The sequence below is a fragment of the Centrocercus urophasianus genome, unplaced genomic scaffold (assembly GCF_019232065.1).
Source record: "Centrocercus urophasianus isolate 14NV4802_14NV808 unplaced genomic scaffold, USGS_Curo_1.0 seq_32, whole genome shotgun sequence".
NCBI lineage: Eukaryota > Metazoa > Chordata > Aves > Galliformes > Phasianidae > Centrocercus > Centrocercus urophasianus.
In genome coordinates, this window is record NW_024884889.1 from 5,746,104 (window position 1) to 5,766,900 (window position 20,797).

The 20,797-nt window shown below is 36.8% G+C and overlaps 1 protein-coding gene across 1 annotated transcript in view; it reads left to right on the forward strand.

The window, feature by feature from the left end:
- Window positions 1–20,797, forward strand: part of SPOCK3 (SPARC (osteonectin), cwcv and kazal like domains proteoglycan 3) — a 158,249-nt gene that overhangs the window by 107,960 nt on the left and 29,492 nt on the right. The window contains exon 5 of the mRNA XM_042829762.1: window positions 8,233–8,347. Within this exon, the coding sequence (XP_042685696.1) occupies window positions 8,233–8,347 (115 nt within the window). The remainder of the gene's footprint in view (window positions 1–8,232; window positions 8,348–20,797) is intronic.

The window sequence follows — 20,797 nt, forward strand, 5'->3', positions numbered from 1 at the left end:
AGCTGATTGTTTTTAGTTTGAAGCTCTGTTGCAATTACTTATGTCTTCTCAGCTGCTTTTCCTAAGGAATTACAGATTTGCATAATAACAATTTCCACATTGGACCTACCATTATATCAAAAAATCTGGACATGTTTTTACTTACATTCTCAGGTAACCTAATGTGTGATAACACAAGAAAAGGAGTGGTATCAGCAGTATTGCTTTGTATCTGCCATTTGAGTATTGAATTACTTTACCCCTCTTCTGGATTTCATATCAATTAACACTTCATGGATCTGGAACATTACCAGACTAATAAGCACTTTTTTATCCTTCTCACCCCATTTGAGATAGCAGTGACAAATCCAGTTACAGTACATTGTAGTTCCTTACCTATTTTACTTCAGGACATTGAAATCTGAGGCCATAATTCCACAATAGAAATTTGCACAAAATGCAATAAAAGCAAAATTTTGGGCAAGTGTAGTCTTCCTGAAATTGAGATAGAATCGGAAAATAGGACTCTGGGGGTGAAAAAATTGCACAAAATGAAGTTGAAATAATCAGTACTGCTTAGTGGTATGGAGTAATTATCTGCTCAACTGACAGAGACATCATGTTCTAAAAATGGAGAGAAAACAGATCTCTGAAGGTGGAGTAATGTGCAGTTCTGTGGGAGAGATTTCTATTAGTACGAGACATAATTATGCTGGAAGAAATATTTAACATTTCATTCTTGAGTAGCCTTCTTTGTTGTATTCCAGCAAGAGATCTTTTCTCAGAGATCCTGTTGACTGCATCATGCTAAAATCTCCTTCCTATCACCCATTCATGTTCATCTAGAAAATATGGAAAGAAGAACTGTAAGCTTTTACTGTAGGAATGTGTAGATATTCTAAATTCACTTCTTTCAGCCACTCAATTTGTCTGTACTGTAACGGATAGTTTCTCTGCTTGACCCATGGACGTTCAGTTGATGGGTGTTGAGTGCTGTGGTCTACAGCTTGTAGACTACAGTATTAAGGTTCTGGAATTCTCCAGTCCCTGTTGATAACCCTAGTTTCCCCTTATTCTCTCCTCTTGTGCTCTAAAAATCTTGGTTAGAGCTGAGGGAGAATGAGAGTGTGGAAAAGTCGAGGAGTCAGAAGTGGGGCCTCTTATGTTCTCTCAGTGGCTGGTGTCAGAGCAATAATCCCTGACCGTAATTGGTAGTAATAACAAAAAAAATCTGTCAACTGTTTTTTCCCTCTGTGAGTGTATGTACTCAGGTATTTCTAGCATATGAACTGACTAGTATCGAATGAGTTTGAATTTAATTATTCATCAGTGTATTTTTTTCTTAGATTGCACAACCTGTTTAATTTTACACATACAGAAGAGTCGTGGACTTTTAAAGAGCTCTTATTATTCATACAAGGTACAATTACAAGTGACAGCTATCTTTCAAAGATGAAACAGTTTTTACAGTTGTGTGAGTTAGAGGCTGTCAAAAAGGTAATTTACTAAGTGCTTGGCATTTAATGGAAGGGTATTGTAAAAAGCCTCTTTTTAATTTATATATGCCTCATTGCATCAAGAAAGACTTTATATCTTATTCTACACTGCAAATTTATGTTTGTATACTTGAGAAGGGTGTGTTGACATATCTAACCTGACTTCAGGCTTTCAGTACTAAGGACTAATGGTGTTGCCATGGCTTGAAGCATGTGATGGATGCAATAAGTATAGGTGACAGAGGTGAAAGCTCTGGCAGATGGCATCAATGAGTTGGATCTCATGCTACCAGTGTGTCAGATCTGTCTCTAGTTGCCCAGTGTGTAAGGTGAAGAAAAGGAGGAGTTGGTGGGAGTATTTGCAGACCGCTCAAGTGCATGAGTTGCTGTTCCTTGCTTTCCAGGGCAATTGTATGTATCTTCAATAGTTGGCATTAATTAGTTAGTTTAAAAGCTGATAGATATTCTTAAGTAAACAACGTTGTTGTGGAAAAATACATTATCTTGTCACTGAGGAAGTATTCTCAAAATGGATAGGATTAAATCTATGAGAAAAAGCTGCTTGATGGCAGACTGGGAAATGCCAAAGCTCATGTGCAAGCACTGCTTGTTTTTCTTCTCGGATAGACATACAGTGCAATCTTAGCTTAAGTTGTTATTGTTTCTTTTTCAAGTCTTTCCCTCACTTAAAACAAGGAGTAGGCTTGTGTCTCATTATCTAATCAGTCATTTGTTAGCTCTGCTTTGTTCAGCACAGTCTAACATCTCTTATTACGTAGTAGTTGCACAGTTAAACTACATTCCTTGTAATGTATCTCTATTCTCTGTGGTTTTTGAGAGTCTGCAAATAGCAACCAGCATACACTGTCTCATCATAGTCCCTCTATGTGATATGAGTGTTGTCTTACAGACAGAAGACTGTGTTGCAGATAAATTAAAGCCAATTATTCATAAGATTAGGCTGTGCAATTTAAGGATCATTTTCTTCACATTTCACATCGAAAGGAATGTGTATATTCAACTACTATCTTTTCTAGTTGGATCTAAAAATATCTACTGTGTTCTCAAATCGTATTTTGAGTTTCCAGAGAAAATTTTTCCATATTTTGAGTCCAGAAAAGCAAAAAATATTGGCTTAGTACTAAACAAATCAGTTTTTTCTGAATTAAATTATCAAACATCCTTGGACCAGAATAAATACTGATTTAATCTAATTTAATGCAGTCTCCCTGCTTCTTCTTTCTTTGCACATCATGCAAGTATGTCTCTCGATGCTGAGAGCAAACCTATCCTATGCTTTCTCATACAGCAAGCTTTGCGTTGCCTGGTTGATCCATTTTTTTCAAAGCAAGGTAAGCTACACAGGTGTCATTCGTGACAGACTTATCTAATCATGGTTGTAAAGATTCCAATGCTTAAGATTCAATAAGCTTTTCCAACAGAATATTTTAATGTCTCACTACTTTATTAACAGAAAGTCTTCCTGGTATCTAATCTAGAACTCTACTGCATCAATTTGAGGCAATTATTTCTTGTAACATTTTTACCATGCTACTCTTTTTGAATACCTTTCAGATACCTTTTATTTGTCAGCTATTATACGGGTCCTCTTTTCTCAAGACTGAACACCTTTAGTGCTGGAGCTGGTTTCCCAGTTATGTTTTTTCCTAGGCCTTTGGTTATAACTATTAGTTTGTGGGGGTTTTTTCTGACTTTTTCATGTGGGCTCGTGACCTGTTTGAAATCTTGTCATGAAGCTGCAATAAGGTGCATTCTTTCAGTCTTTACCAGAGCTGTACAGAATTGTTTCACATTTTGTAGGCTACGGTCTTGTTTACACATTATAGTGTGACATTTTTCTTAAAGACTGTGCAATTGTTGACAGTGATCACTTGATTCTTTTTTTTTCCCTTTGGAATGGAATTCTAGCCAGTTACTCTTTAGTTTGAACGTTCAAGTTGATTACTATGTATGCTTGAAAGAGGAACAGCAATTTTCTGAATTACATTGTATTTTCAGCCTTTTTCAATATTATGAATATTTTTAATAAATTTGTGTATTCCAAAGTTATGAAAATGTATTGCATGTTTATGCCTCCTTAGCCATTAAAGAAGGGACAAAATAGTTCTAGGGTTGTGATACACTCTTGTGAAAATCTGCTTCCAGTGCAGCCTTTCATGACTGCAAGTCATTGATTGCTTTATCTAAAAATCACTTTTAGCTAGTTTTGTCATCATCATTCAGCATGATTGTACAAATAGTGAGTGTGCTTTCTGGTGTGGCTTACAAGGTTGCAGTGCAAGAGAGCATGACAAGCGCTGGCAAAATCAAACTACTTGAATTCTATTTTATCTTTGTTTTCTAGAAATGCTTCCATAGAGTGAAGCTAGATCAATTACTATTTCTCTGACAAAACTCTGTAGCATTGTTCATCTCCTTTCATCTTCTGAGTGCTTACAAGTTATTTGAGTATTTATTTCAGTGTATTTCCCAGAAATCATATTGTAATTTCTGAAATAATCTTTCCTTATTTCTTTTTTTTCTTCATTCATTTCTGCACTGATCGTGCATTTTCTACCCTTAACAGTTTCTCAGCAGCTTCAGGTTTGCTCAGTTAGTTCAAATTCTACTAAGTTTCAATGTTCTAAACCACAAAAATATCCTCAGAATATTCGTTTTTCACTGTGCAGAGAGGTTTTACCTGTTCGTATTTGATATTGATTGACATAATGCTCCTTTCTGTGGAGATTTACTGCAATCTTTCAGTCAAAAAGTTTTCCCAAGTCACAGGTTTGATCACAGTCTTCCACATATGTGTGCATGCATACTGTCATTCACATTTGAAAATTACATCAGTTGGTCAGAGGAACTTGATTTGGGGATATTCTAAGGTAAGTAAGTATGTATGGAAGCTGTGATATCTACCCGGAATTTCTTTGACATACAAATACAAGAGAAGGTGGGATTCTTCAGTGAGCTCACTGTTAAGAAAATGTGTATTGTTCTTCTATTCATAACAATTGCATGTACCCCTAAATACATGCTTTTTATTTTACTGTTTTTTAATTTCCCTATGTATCCATGGTTTTATAGTTTTGCCATGGAAAATACTTTTTTCCATCTTGAGGCAAAAGTAGTCTTTTTATACAGAATATACAGAGGTTGGTTTGGCAGCTGTTGACAGGTAGCTCTTTGGATTGGAAGGTAGCACAGCTTAATGAAATCTATTACTGTCATTTAATCTTTCCAACTCTATGAGAGTAGTTATAACAACAGAGCTGATGTATTTCAAAATGAAGTACATAGTAATTGTTCCAGAAATATAACTGTTCTCATCTTTACTGTAATAACAGTAAAGCTGCATGAGTCGTGTCTAGAGATGACATAAATTCTTTGATGTTCTTCCCACGGATCTTAATTGCTTGTCTCTAGTTCACCAAACAACTACTTAAGGTAAATCTAAGAATGTTGGGTCCATTTACTACTGAGCAGGTTTTGAAACAGAATATAAGTAAACAAATTGCATCATCAGATGGGAAACTTAAGAGTACAGATATGAGGAACTTTTCATCCTGAAATACACTGCTATGAGACCCTGACGTGGTACTTAGACTCCATCTGTTTTCAAAGCTGTGTGCTGATGCATAGTGCTTATGAGTAGGAAATAGCTAGCTATTCTGTCTTGAAACAAGACATGCAAGAACTCGAACAGTTGAAATGGCCCTAAAATCAGACATACAGATGAGACATACTGAAACTCCCGTGCAGAGAATCAAGATAGAAAAATAAAAAGCTAGGTGTGTTACAATGTAAAACGGATTCTTTTCATGCACGTGATGGATTGTGGTGAAAATAGCACAAATAGTCAGCTGTTCATGAAATCAAATTAAGTAATTCTACGAAAGATGAATTCCTTGAAAAATGCTCAGTGATATATTTTCCCCGTATAAAAAGTCAATATTAAAGATGAATAAATGAAAACCATTTTGATTCTGTTTGTGATGTTATACTTCATGGTTTTGTTCCTGTGTTTCTCTGCTGTTTCATGTATTCAGATATTTTTCCCCAAAATCTAAAAAAAATTTTGTCGTGTTCCTAATATTTCCTCTGCTGGTAGTGCATATCTATTTTTCACTGTGTGCTCATATTCTCTATGTCATAAATTTCTTCTTCTCTGAAGTTTTTTCAGGTGTGTTACCTGCTTTGCTGCCAATTGATTGAGCTGAACATTGAGATATCTATCCTGCCTTTGGTTTCCTGAGCTGTCTTTGTGATATCCCAGTGCATTGTTGGTTTAGTGAGCAAAGACATGAATTTTGAGCTAGAATCATACTCCTGCAGTCGTTAGCTGCTGCTGTTAAATTGTTGGAAAAGCCTATTGATTTATTTCTGGCTTGTGCAAGCACTTTGATTTTGCCTTGTTATTGGAGATGGAGAGTGTAACTCTGCCCACCTGTCCATAGAAAGAGTCCAGTGCATGGAAATTCTGGTGTAACTGTGAATGGGAATGCTGAGTTAGAACTGGTGTGTATTGACCTTACACTCACTCAGGTATCGGTGTCCATGACAGGTGCAAGGCAATATTTTTCTTTACGTTTAAGAGGGCGATGTTATTTTCAAAATGAAATGAAGCAAGCACCTTTAAAGAAAATTAATTCAGAGGACTCAACTCATACTTCATACCTATCACGTTGGCTGGGGTGATTTTCAAGTGTTTATTAGTTTCTTCAGCAACACTTGAGTGAAACAAAGTGCAAATACAGGAGTCTTAAACAAAGGAGCATCGAAATATATTTCTTTGTTTTATACTCCTCATGTTTGATTGCCAGTATTTTAAATAAACAGAATTTGTATGCCCAGTTTTAAATGGTCTCATTGAATTCAGTTGCTAACGGACTGAGTGCCTGATGCATTTTTTTTTGTAAGCATCCTGAAAGCAAAGTGTTTATAGACTTCCTTATCTACTAAGACAGGACTGTAAAATTCTCAGATCTTAAAGCAGGGAGCAGAAATACATATTGAATTCAGACTATGATCTGTTCTACTGACACTGCAGATTATTTCATGTATTAAAATATGGGTTTTACATCATGTGCTGTCTGAAAGGAGCATCGTGGTACCTTCCAGTACTTCCAGGTACACAGTAGAGTAGCCAGTTTAGTCACAGTCAGCTTCTGTAAAGAAGTACTTTCAACTGGAAGAGTTGCACATCTCAGCATCTTTCGATGCTGAGAGCAAACCTATCCTTGGCTTTCTCATACAGAGAAGTCTGTATGAAAGCATACAAATCTGTTTTAGTGTTTTGTTTTGTCGAATTGAAGATTATTTTAGCCATGTTGTCTTCAGGTGTGCCTTTTTTTGAGTAAAGGTAGCAAATTCAGAACTGGGCTGCAATTATGGTTTTGTGTAGGTGCACAACATTTGAGATACTCTCAGTCTTCTAATATGTCCTCTCTTGGATACTGGGAATGGTGCAAAAAAATATTTCAGCGTGGTGAAGTTCAGATGGAGAACTGCATGGCAGTGTGACAAAATTAGAAGTGCAGCAGTGTTAAAAGTTGATAAAATCTCAGGAATGAACTGTGTTCAAGTCATTCTGTCTGCATACTAGTGGAAACCTCATCGGACCTTTCAGAAACATCTTTTATATAGCTACAGTGTGTGCCCCAACTCCTTCCTCATTTTTGTGCAGGAGAAACTTGGACTTGAGGATTTGCCAGAAATCCTGTTGTCTGTGTGCTATGATTGCATTAAACTGATGTTACATACCTAAACAGAACAGGGAATATAGGTCACAAGTTCTTAAATTATTTTTTCCTGAAATTTTGTGGTGCATAAAAAATAATTTTTTTTTTTTTTTTTTTGTCACTTGAAATGTTTTTCTGAGTCCTCCAATTTTTTGTTATTTGTCTTCTATCTGACTAATGAGGCATCTTCAATCCTTTGTTCAAGGATGAAGTGTTCTACATAAGCACTTTGCTCTTTTCCTTTCCTTATCTATGTGCATTTTCAAATACTACTTTGTTTGTTTTCATTTTTCTTGATAGTATGCTGGTAATCTTACAGACAGATCTTTATGTCAAGAACTTGTTTTGAAATAGAAGTGCAGTTTTTTGAGTAGACTGACAAAATATTATTTTCTGTGTATGTGATCTTAACTATATTAGTTTTATATATTTCTGACAATTCCATTTCCTGGTTAGATTTAGTTAATTTTTGCAAGGTTTGTGAATCAGAACTCTAAATCCATGGATCAGAACCATACAGGTGAATCAGTTTCTATATTAGAAAAACTGCCACTAGAAAATCAGCCACAGTTTTCTGTGTTACTTGTTGTTTTGTTTTTTTTACCATAATAATGCCATTTTGAAAGTGCAAAAAAAGTTGTAAATCCCATAATAGAGCTCTCTTAATTCCTTTCTATTGATAGTGAATGTTGATGCCTTGTTTGTTTGCTCATGTAATATAAATAAAACCAATGCAGCCTAATTCTGTTTGGTACAGGTGCTCAAATCAGTCTAAAACCAGTAATGCATTAGTGCCTGAATTGAGTTCGAAACTGTAGGCAGCTTAAGGAGCAAAACCTATACATTTATCTACTCAGACTCTTTATCATATACTGCAAACATTTTTCCTTGCACTTGTGTCTGCGAAAATTCAAGTACTTTACAAAAAATCACTTCAAAATATCTAAGGAGCTGTACTTTTTACTGTAAAAGATGCTCATATTAATGCCAGTCATTCTCTCCTCTTGCAGTGCAAATTAGAATACCAAGCTTGTGTCTCAGGAAAACAGATCTCAGTGAAATGTGAAGGACGTTGCCCTTGCCCTTCTGACAAATCCACAAACGCAGGCAGAAGCGATAGGAGAGGTGAGTGATGACCATTTGTAATGACTCATGTCTAGAAGGAAATCAAGTTTTGTTCATAGATGAATACAAACATTGTGTATTTTTTAATAAAAAGTCTTATTTTATTCAAGGATCTTTTCTTTTGAAATTGTGCCGACTTCAGTGCGCCACTGCAATTTTCAAATGCGTTTATTTTAGTGCGAGTCATTGTTCTTTTGTTGCTTGTTAATATTCCTCATGATACCTATGGCAGTACTTAAGACAAAGAAAAAATCGTTCTCTGCTCCTTAATGTTTTCAACTGAATTTGCAAGAAAGTGTAGTGTGATTGGGGGGGGGAGAGGGGAAGAAACTTTAAAAGTCCTCATTAGAGCTCATGGGGAAAAGCAGTTGCACTTAAACTGTGGAACTTCTGGTAAAGACTGTCATGTGAAAATGAGCTCTTTGGAAAGTGGATTGAAATGTATCAACTTTTTTGGTTTGTGTGTGAGTACGGAAATGTTTGGTTGCTTTGCTCTGCTGCTGCTTAGCCACTGATGCAGCTAATGAAAAAATTTGTGGCTAAGCGTATTTATATTTCAGTGACTCCCGGGTGACTTTGGAATGTTGTTAAACAAAACAAAATTTGGTGATCCTGCAAGGAGAGCCATCGTAGCATGGTGTGTTAGGCAGCCATGGACCTGGATTTGCCAGGAAGGGCAAAACTGGAGGTTAGCACTGAACTTCGCTAGGTGTGTTTATTTTTTGCTCTTTATGTTTGCTCACGCTAAATTTGTGAAGCACACGTATTCTGTATCGTAAATGGATGAATACCAGAATTAGTGTTTGAAGATGTGTTGGTTTTTTTTTTCTTATGGCAGTCTTTTGAATACAAAAGAATCCAGAACTACATTTCTGACTTGCGTTAACATTGTTGGGGGGTTTTTTTTAAGCTTTTTTATTAAGGTTGATGCAGCATTGTAAATTTATTGAGAAATTCATTGTTATCACTTCTTTTACAAGCTCTGGCTGCTGCCAAAAATCAATTTTTTTTTTCTCCTAGTTTAAAATAAAAAAGGACATTCTTTGAACAGGGAATGAAGGTGTGAGCACTGTGAACACTGGGCTGTGTGCAGTCATCAAGCCAGTCAAAAAACTGCTCTGAAACATCCCTTTAGGACACTCATGGTATTCTGTAATACTACTGATTATGTAATTAAATATTACATTTTGTAAATGATTTTGTAAAGCATCTATTATAAAATTTCATGTGGCAATGGTAAAAAAAAAAAAAAGCACATCTGTTATTTGCTCACATTGCCAGCACAAATTAAAACCATAATGGAAGAGACAGTCATACGTGGTTAATGCCATCCCATAGAGTATAGCATAACTCTACATATAGCAAACATAAGTTTGCACTAGCAGTGATTTCTGGCTTTCCAGCACAGATGTAAGGATATTAGCCTAACAGTGGGTAGGAAGTGAAATTCAGACAGTTGGTTGAGAAGCATCTCTCTGAGTAATAGGCCTGCCATTTTCTATGTTAGTTTTTGAATACATCACTGCCTCCATTAAAAAAATAGGAAAAAAAAAAAAAATAGCATTGTCTCTGCTTTAAATTGTTTCACCTGATAGTTTTGTTTTCTTTTTAAATTTATTTTAGTCTGTGTTTTCTCAAGTGAACTATTTTTTGTACTGCTCTACGTAAACGTTGAAAGCAACCTGTTTTATTTTTAATTAGAATTGTTTGTAATTAGTACTGGTAGGAATGAACTCTTGAAGATTTGTGCTGCCAAGGGAACAAGATTACTTACGCTTAGTTATGTAAAAGAGAAGGCAGAAAGAGCCTATATGAGTACAGGAATTAGCACTAATCCTGTCCTGACAGATTGTCAGGGCAAGCAAAATCAGGGCTTTTCCACATGCTACATTTTACCAGAACATTGAAATTTGAATACAATTTCCTTACAAGGCCAAAGGCCAGGGGACGTGAGAAATACTGAAGTGAGTTGACTATCACTGCTGAGATTTCAGCCACTATTATGACTTGAATACAAATTTTGTATTAAGTGCTGAAAAAGAATCCGATATTTTCTTTAAACTGAATTCCATTAAGTGTTAGCTGCATGTGCATCTGTGAATTGCTTAGAAATTTGACAAAGCCAGACAGAGGAAGATCAGCACTCCACTTTCAGCGATAACTTAAATGAAGACTTCCTAGAACATATTTCCTATCCAAAACATTTTTTCATTTATCATTTATTCCTATTCAAAGGTTCTGAATATTTTCTTTATTATTTTTTCCTCCCTTTTCATGTATCTAGAAAGCAAGTACCTCTACGAACTTACCCAAAGTATTTCCAGCATGAAATGCCATGCTCCTTTGGGAAGCAAAATGAAATCAGTATTTGGGGAAAAAAAATAAGATTTGCTTTTCAGAGTGTATGCGAATCTATTCATAAAATCACACAAAACTCTTAGTTGGAAGAAAACTCTCCAGCTTATCTAGTCTCTCTCTCTGCTCAATGTATGAGGCAAGTGAGGGTGCCCTGTTCAAGCTTTTCTGAAAGCTTGCTCAACCCAGTGATGCATTCAGCTACAGTGAACCTGCCCTGTGTGCAGGGATTGTTAGCTTGAATCCAAACACAAAATGGCAGAAGACTTCGTCTTGGCTTAGAAGTACAAGTTGATGACAAAACAAGCAATAGAAAAGGGCGGAAAATATCATCATGCTCATCTTTATTTTGTTGTGGTTATACTTTAGAGAAAGGAATCTGAGTATGATACAAGCTTAAAAAAAATAATAAAAGACTCTTAGTCTATGGCCATAAGAGTGGGGAAAATGTGAAGTGGTGTTGGAAGGGTTACACACAGACATGTAGGTGAGAGATGTGGAATAGTGGGGTGTGTTAGGGAGTCAAGAAAGAAAGGTAAACCAGAACTAAGGAGTGAAAGGATGAGGCTCCATCTCTAGTGACAGAGGTGTTAATTGAGAGAAGTGAGGAACCATTTGCAGGGCTCATTCTTTTCCCGGTAGATCCATTGCCACATGTCCCACTTTCACCCTGATCCTACTGAAATATGTGCCAGGATTTGGGGCAATCAGGTCACAGTGGCTTGTGCAGATGGGCAGATAGGGATTTCACTGAGTTGGAATCTATTGGGCTTCGTTTCTGCAAGCTCTTCAGAGTTTTTTCCCCAGCATTTAAACAGGACTAGAAAACAGGAAGAAAGCAGACACTCTGCTTTTTATAATGCTGAGGAGACTTATCCTCTTGGCTTTTTTTTTTTTTTTTTTTTTTTGCTTAAGATGCTACTTACTTTTGCTCTGATGCAGTATGAGGCCTTTCCATTCTCATCATGGAAGACGAAGAGCTTTTTTGCTAGACCTTTAGTCTGGCAAAGAGAGAAAGAATATATGAGTCCATGAAAGAAAATGGTTTCGTATTCGTTCAAAAGTTGAGGTATGGAGTGTTTACACAGAATTAAATGAAACCTCACTCATTTCATCAGTAGGAATTTTTTTATACAGTTAGACATTTTCTTGTTTCTCCTTTACTTCTTTTGAAGATTATATGGAGGCCTACTGGTTAAATAAACTCAAAAAGAAAAAGAATACAAAAATAGTATTAAAAGCCTACAGGAGGTCATACTTCTTACTGGTCTTCTCTTCTTGCCTGGACCAAATAGCTAAATACTAAACATGTTTTGAATACCAAGGACAGCAGATAAGCATATGGATGACAGCTCTAACTCTGAGCAAATTGCCTTTAGAGATGAAAGCAGTCGTCAGTTGGCTTGAAATTGCTCTACTGGAATTTGCTCTACAGATACTGGGGAAGGTTTAATAATCCTTAAATCCAAAAAGCTTGGAAACCAGAGACCTAGGCAGACTGCCTATCTTCCATGTCTCTGTTAGGCTACACTAACACTGATAAATGTGCCACAGAATGCTCAGGATCCTGGACTCCCAAAGAGTCTATATTAAGAATTTGACTGATGTGTGCTATAGGTTCTTCCTGGTTTCTTCTTTCTGGGAACAGGGTAGGGTTCTGTCCCAATAGACAAAGTCCAGAGATGAGACACATACATCCAGAAGCTTGGTATTAGTTGAAGGTCCTTCAGTTTAGACAGAAAAAGCTACAACGCTGTGGGTGATATATTCAGTATCCATTTTTTACTGAAATAGATGAACTTGCTCTCAAAATTTTTTGTGAGGGATTTTCAAATCAATCCTGTAGTAAGAGATTACTTGTTATTTTCACTAAAGTGAAAGAGGTAGACGTAAATGTGAAAGAGTGGGCTTCTCTGTTTCTGGCCATCTAAAGCGTACAACATAGCTAATGTAGGAAGCTGCTATAAATGCCATGCTCTTCAAGTCTGTACTTTTGCTGGAAGGAAGTAAAAAAGGCAGTGCTGCATGCTGAAAATATTTTTCATTTAACATATTTCAAAGAATTTAATCTTAGAACGTAGCTGCTTTCTCAGCTGCATCCTATTTTATGCTGAATACCACAGAATTGTTAATTGCTGTGATGAGATGAGGTTAAGTAGCAATAGGATTAAAGACATCGTAGAATCTGTTAACATTCTGTGTGCACCAATGCTTGAAAAACAAATAACAAGACTGCACCCCCCAGATCCTCTTATTTTATTTACATACCACCATCTTCTCGATACATGACCTCAGCCAGGTTTCATATAGTAAAGATCACAGAATCACATAATCACAGAATTGTAGGGGTTGGAAGGGACCTCCAGAGATCATCGAGTCCAACCCCCCTGCCAAAGCAGGTTCCCTACAGCAGGTCGCACAGGTAGGCATCCAGGCAGGTCTTGAACATCTCCAGAGAAGGAGACTCCACCACCTCCCTGGGCAGCCTGTTCCAGTGCTCTGTCACCTCACTGTAAAGAAGTTCTTGCGCACATTTGTGCGGAACTTCTGTGCTGCAGTTTCCGGACGTTTCCCCTCGTCCTGTCTCCACTCACCACTGAAAACAGTCTGGCGTCGCCATTCTGCCCCCCACACCTTAGATATTTATAGACCCGGATCAGGTCCCCTCTCAGTCTCCTTTTCTCAAGGCTGAACAGATGTAGGTGCCAAAAAGAGCTTTTGTTCTGTTTGCATTCCAGTGTTCACAAATTCAGAGATTTAGGGCCAAAAATAACATTTGTGTTAACTTCTTCACCTCTCCTTTTCACTTGCTGTCCTTGAAAGCTAAAAATGCAATTTTTTTAATTGGCTTTTTTTCTTCATGATTAACTCCAGGTTATCAATAGAGTAATATCTTTAACCAGAACACTGTATATTGGACCAGTTAGGCCTCATATTATCGGCGCTCAGATATGGAGTAGCCAGAAGCCATTTATAAAAGACAATAAGCAAAATTGTCTCCAGAAAGGTGCAGAAGTTCATGCTGTGTGGTCAGGATTAAAATGTAACTTTTCAAACTTCGAATGTGAGAAAAACAACCTTCCTGAGAAATGGCTGGCACGTTAAAATGCACTGCAATGCTTTTTTGCTGATACGTTGTAGTGTTTGGCATTTACTCAGAAATAAATTTGTATGTTTTAAAATATTTCACAAAGCATCGAATCGCAGCATCATACTTCACACCGCCTTACCTGTTTCAGAAAATAGAAGGTAAATTTAATTCCTTATAAAAAGAAGTACTAAGAGAAGTGTGCTGTTCATAATGGACAAGCTACTCTCAGTTGTTAACTGTCTCGGAAGCATATACACAAAAAATGGAAGGTTTTCTTACTGGTTTTGGGGTATACACTGTGGAAGCATTACATACGTGTTGATTAAATTTGTTTTAGGCAATGGTCAGATTTCTAGTCTACCCTTTTTAACTGCATTTTTGTGTAATTCAGTAAAATGCTTTGTTACCTAATTGCTACTGCAATTCCCTAGAATGCGACATCAAATCAGTGAAAACCTCTATACTTCTTTAGTTACTTAATTTTCATTAAACTTTGATTTTTCTCAAAGTGATTTTAAATGAATCCAGAAAGACAAGTGAACAACTATTATTGGAGGTACTGAAAACCAGATATTTGTCTCATCTAGGCGGGCATTCACTGTTAGAGAGTGACGTGTTGCTTTGTAGTCTAACCACATATATTGAGTCCTGAGCTATTATTTCTGCTCTTGTCTTAACTACTATCACCAGTGTGAATCTTACCACTAATTTAAATGTAAATAAGTTCTTACACTGTATCCCAGTTTCCTTTTTACTGGAGAATATATTATTTGTGAGTGAGTATTCTTACTGTGCCAATGATTCTGAGATCTTTTGTGATTTTAAACAGACTACGGAAGTAACGTGTTACTGTACATCCATTTTAGTCCTCTAGAAAGTATTGACTTAGCAGTAAATGTTCATTTTGCTTTTATTGCTTTTTATGTGTAGTACTCACTTTTAAATCTCTAAGTGGTTCATCTTAGACCTACATTTGAGCAGCCATGTGACCAAAAATACTATTTTTTGTTTTGCTTATTTCATCATATACATAATAATAATTGTGAGCTATAAGCGTATATTATATACACAGCACAGCCATTGGAAAGTAAAGAGAAAATGGAGGCATTGTAGATTTTTATGCTGATACACTGGGTCATGCAAATTCGTTAAGAATATCCTTACTCTTACGTATATAAGCTGCATTGCAGACAATTTTTACTTGATCTGTAACAGGAGATGTTATTGTTTAACCAGATTTTATTGTGTTAGTATCTTCATAGATTATAAGCGTTTAGTTTTTTCTTAACAGAGTAATAATGTTAGCAGGAATTCATTTGTATCTAGAAATGACTTACTTATTTGTGATATAACATAAATGGAATTTCCTAGCACTGTAATACTATATTACTTCATCTGTAAAAGACTTATTTCATATTCATTACTGTATTTGTGTAGTAACAGAAAATTATTGGTGCAGATTTTATTTCTTCAATGCTAAGACGAATGTTCTGCATGAATCTTTTGGTGCTTTTTCAGTAGCATTTGTTTTTGCTTGAGTGACATGGAACCAATTGAAATTGTCAGCAATATCTTTTATTAACTCGATACTAAGAGTTCTTAAAAAGAGGTGTTTCTATCCCAATTAGTAGTAATGTAATTTAATGTCAATAGTAGCAGTGTTGTGTGGAAGGAGAGAGAATTTGTTTGGAATGAAAAGGCGTTTCTCGTCTGTAGGCTGACAGTCTCCTGACCACCTTACCTAGCTTGTGCCAGAGAACAGCACTTTCACAAAGTTCCTTCCCCTGTAATTCCCCTGTAACATGTTAAAACCTGACAGCTAGAAGAAAGAAGTGAAGGATTAAGGGAAGACTGTCAGTTTGGGTTGGAAGAGACTTCTAAAGTACAACCTGCACTGGGACTTCTTAGACTATGTAAGCGTTGCTCAGAGCTCTGTCCAGTCTCACTTTGAACACTATTGATGAGGCATCCACAAATTCTCTGGGCAGCACTAGTGACATAAAAAAAAAAATTCTTATATCCAGTCTAAATCTCTTTCAGTGTAAAACTGTTGCCCCTTGTCATGTCAGTACAGTCCTGAGTAAAAAGACTTTATCCTGTCTCCTTTATAGGCCCCCTTTATATACTGCAAGTCCGCAGTGTAGTCTCCCTGCAGCTTTCTCTTTCTTCCAGCTGAAAACCCCCAGCTCTCTCAGCCTTTATAAAGAAGTATTCCATCACTCTGATCATTTTGACTGCCATACTGCAGACCTGCTCTAACGTGTCCACATCTTTCTTGTACTGGGGACCCCAAAACTAGATATAGTACTCCAGAGTATTCACCTCTTCTGACCTGCTGTCTGTGTTTCTTCTGATGTAGAGAAGGATGCACTTTGCTTTCTGGGTTCCAAACATGCATCAGGCTGCTCGCAATCAATTCCTCACTCACTCTATACTTATATTGTGGATTACCTCAATCCAGTTGTAGGGCCTTGCACTTGATTTTGTTATCTTCATGAGGTTCAAATGTGCACACTTCTCAAGGCTGTCAAGGTCCTTCTAGATCACATCCCTTCCCTCCGGTGTGTTGACCGCACCGCTCAGCTTGGTGTTGTCAGCAAACTTTCCAAAGATGCACTCAATCCCATTATCTGCATCATTGATAAAGATATTAAACAGTAATGGTCCCAATAATAGTAAAATTTGTATAAAAGAACAACAAAAACCCAACAACAAAAAACCAAGCCAGGTTCCAAGATGTTTATTGTTGTATTTATGAAAATAACCCCCATTGCACTATAGAATGTGAGAATGCTATGAAAAAGAATACTTCATTGTTGCCAGGATTAAGTGAAATCCTTAGAAAAGAATGCTTGCTGAGTGCTTGTTGTCAATATTTCAGCAAGCTAATACTAAAGGGAAAGCTGAGATATCACGCACCTACCACTGAAATAATTATTTGCTCACAGTTCAACCCGTCTTTGCAGCAGCAGCCTTCTCAGAACAACTTCATTGTTGCTTTTCCTTAAGCTGCTTTGTTATTTGAGTCCCTCCACTCATTATGGTTGCTTTTGGCAACCCTTGATACTAAAACCTGCGCAGCTTTGTCAACTCCATATACATCAGGTTCTAAATTTACATACAGAATCACAAGGTTGGAAAGGACCTACAGGATCATCTAGTCCAACCATCCTGCCATCAGCATTGCTACCACAAGCACTAAACCATATCTCGTAGCTCCTCATCCAGACGCAGCCTCACCAGTGCTGAGTACAGGCAGATGATGACCTCCCTGCTCTGATGGCCACGCTATTTCTAATGCAGGCCAGGATGGTATTGGCCCTCAATTCATTTTAAATAGAAAGTTCCTCAGGTGTTGAAGCTGTGGAGAGCAATCCTGGGGAAAGGCTCTCTGTCCTTTGCTGCACATTGAGATACATCTTCCATTAACAGCAAAAGGATATAACTTTGGATCTGGTGCTCTGATAAAGGTTTTGGAATAGTATGCTTTTTTTCCTTTCTGAGTGCCTCAAAGAGTTTTTGTGGCATCTCTGTTCACTATGTTGGTGTTTTAATTCCCAGGTGCCAACAGCTTGTGTGTGCTCTATCAATGGGGCTTTGGCAACAGATGCATGTGTTTGACGACATAAATATAGCTGGAGTTACTCTATGCCCTGTCCACCCTAGGGAGCAATTTTGGACCTAAACTTTGTCTTAGTTGAAATGCTTGTCTTATTCCAAATGAGATTTAAAGTAGGTTAGAGTGAGCTAATACACTTGGAGTGGACAGTACACTTGTGGCTTAGGATTTATTGCCTTGTTTTCTTTTTGTGGACAGTTCAGATAGGACCATTTAGACACTCTGCTGCTTCTGAGGTAAAGACTGATTATGTGCAATATGAGTAATTAGTTGTTCAGAGTTGGTTTCTTCTTTACTTAAAATAATCTATGCTCTGTTTATACACTTTTCACAAAGGAAAACATCTCTAGAGCTTGCTTTAAAGTCATCTATAAAGTCTGGTTGATAATTTTTTTTAAAAACTTTCCTTCCTCTTTTTTCATTATATAAATTAAAAGGGGAAATCTCATAGTGAATGCTTTGAGGAAAATGCTTTGAGGAAGGCAAAGGTTTTAATTTCAGTGTGTTATTCTGCTGTAACCAAGTATCTTGCTTGTGTGTGCTGCTGCAGTTCTAAGAAAGAGGCAAACCATCATAATGAAAGAAGATAATTAATGCTGTTTAATTTTTATATAGGTCATAACATTTGATGAGTGATCTTGGTATTAGAGGTCCCCCAAACATCCAAATTGTTAGAGAAGTTCAGGCTGTGCTGTGCAACAATCTCTATAAAACTATGTTAGGCAGTCATAAGAGCATGCTTTTTTTAGGATATGTTCCTTATCTTTTGTTCTAGGCCAACCAGCATTTATGGATTATGAAGCTAGAAGCTTAAATATGGCTCAGACCATTAATATGGTGTTGCATTTAATTGTAATGGCTATAATTGCCTTAATTATGTAAATGAAGGGGCCGTGACGGTCTTATGATACATTAAAGGCTTTAGAAGTGTGTCACAATAATTCTGTTGAGAATAAATAACCAAAGAGATGTAGATCATATGCTAAGCATCTGGATCAGCGTTATCTTTCTGTTCATGCAGCGCATGAATAAACTAACAACGTGCAGCTATGTTTGTCTCAATTACTGATGTGATTGTAACATTTTCTCACCGATACTATTTTTATACCATCAATATGCAGTTGCATTTAAAAGTGACTCATTGCACATCAGTGAGAAATAACTGCCAGAAAAATGCTTTCTGTATAAGATAATTATTTTAAACTAGGTTATTTATCCCTCCTGCTTATTTTTGGAAGCTAAAACTTAGGCTAGCAATTGTACAACCTTCTGCCAAGCTGTTTTGTGCTGTCATTCATGTCAAAGCTTATTGGGTGATCAAGAGAGCGTTAGGAAACTCAGGCATGGTGTGATGTATTGATAGGTGTTCTGAGTGATGGTTGGATCAGTGGAGTTCACTGAGTGGTCTTCAAGTCAGATGCAAACCCACTATTCAAAGAATGTGTGACATTCTATTTGCAAATAGTTCTCAGGAAGGGGAATTCAGTCTTTAGTAGTTTCATTTCCTGCTTACTTCAGAACTTCAGTTGTATCATGCATGCTTGCTGTTAAGTTGCTGAAGTGATTGTTTTAGTAGCACTAATTTTGACATCGTCTAAATCTACTTTGAGATATATATTTTTTTATATCTGCATGAGTTTCACTGTCATGAAGGCAAATTTTCTTTTTAGAAGAGGGAAAAAAAAACCCAAGGTGTGCTCTGATGAATCAGCACTATGAAAACATACATTAGTAAAATAATTAGGTATTTTGTGGCTCAATTATTGTAATTGCCCAACTGTGATGCTTTTTTCCTGCTTCATGAATTACAGCATTAGTTTTATTTTTCTTTCTTGCTATCTTAATTTTATATCCCAGACAGAGGCTACCTCACATATCAGAAACCCAATCAATAAAACATTAAAAGTCTTCGTGAAAAGTAAAAAAGCCAAGTTCAGCCCCGAAGGCACAAAGATCCATGTAATTAACTGCAGTGTCTGTTGTAACTGTTGCTCCTGCTGATACTGCAAGATCAAGTGCTATAGTCACCTTGTATGCAGCATCAGCAGTTGCTCAGTTGTATCAAACTGTAAGCTCTGGCTCATTAACATGGTGACACTGTTACGATGCCACTAGTATGATGAATGCTAATAAGAAGGACTCAGTGTTAAAATCCTAACGACCCCCTAAATGCAAGGGGCTTTGAAAAAAGGGTTTGTATTGGGATTTATTAGAGCTTGTATGGGAACTGTTGAGTCACGGCCTGAACCACTGATTGATCACCTGAGACAAGGACCGAGTCAGCCCTGGGAGCACAGGTGAAGCTGTAGACCCCATTGAAGGGCTGACTGCCATTAGGAAGGATCTGTTTCTGGGGATCCCTCCTCTGTGGAGTCTTTTCTGTGAACCTGGATCTTTGGATACAGGTGAGCATTCCTGCCCTGTTTTTTTCTTTTCCTATTTTCACCACAATAACCTTTCCAGCTGTAACACGGTTAACAGTGCTGAAATATTGTTTGTAAAAAGTAATTATTAAAGAAAAAAAAACAACCCTTGTGTTTATTATTAATTAAGAAGTCAGAAGAGGTCAGATATTTATACATACTGAGTAGTTATCTGTCAAAAATGTTAACATTATCATGTTTGTATCGTGTTTGTAGTAGAGGTCTGTTGTAAATTCCTGCGATTTAAAAAGAGAAATGTAAACCTTGCTTTTGGTGAAACTGACTACTGAAGGGTGTTTGGTTTTTTTCTGTTTTGTCTTTTCAGTGACACTGTCCCCTTACCTGCATCTAGATGTAGATGAAAGTTTAAAGTAGGTTTATAACCCAGTTTACTGTGTCTTAAAGGATTCTTTTTTCCTCTGCATTTTCTTTTGAGGTTAATATTTGAAGTTGTTCTCTTGCAGTACTTTGACACGTGCAGTAAAAGAATGCTAAAAGATAGTTCAGAGTCCATTAACATACTGTTATTTAGTTAACCTCTTTCTGATGAGTTAACCTCAGAAGTGAGAGGACAAAAGGCAGGTTGTTTGGCAAGTGAATAGGATATTGTGGTAGCTCAGAAAAACAAAATCAAATACACATGCCACTCTTTTATTTTAAAACAAAGAAAGCAGTGGGAAAGAGCATCAGAATAAAGTTCCAAACTATGGCATAAGGACATCTAATATTTTTGTATCTGGCAATTGTAAGGATGGTATATTCTTCCTTTGACCAGAACACATGAGTGAGAATATACATTGGCCTTACTTTTTGTGGTCATGAATCGAGAAGCGTGTGACTTAGCATGTAACATAAAATATAATCGTAAAAATGTCACTTACAGCTCTGAATGTATTTATCACAGAAAAATTGCATGTAATCTTTTAAATGGTCATGTGCATCTGTACCTTTCCTAGAAAGCT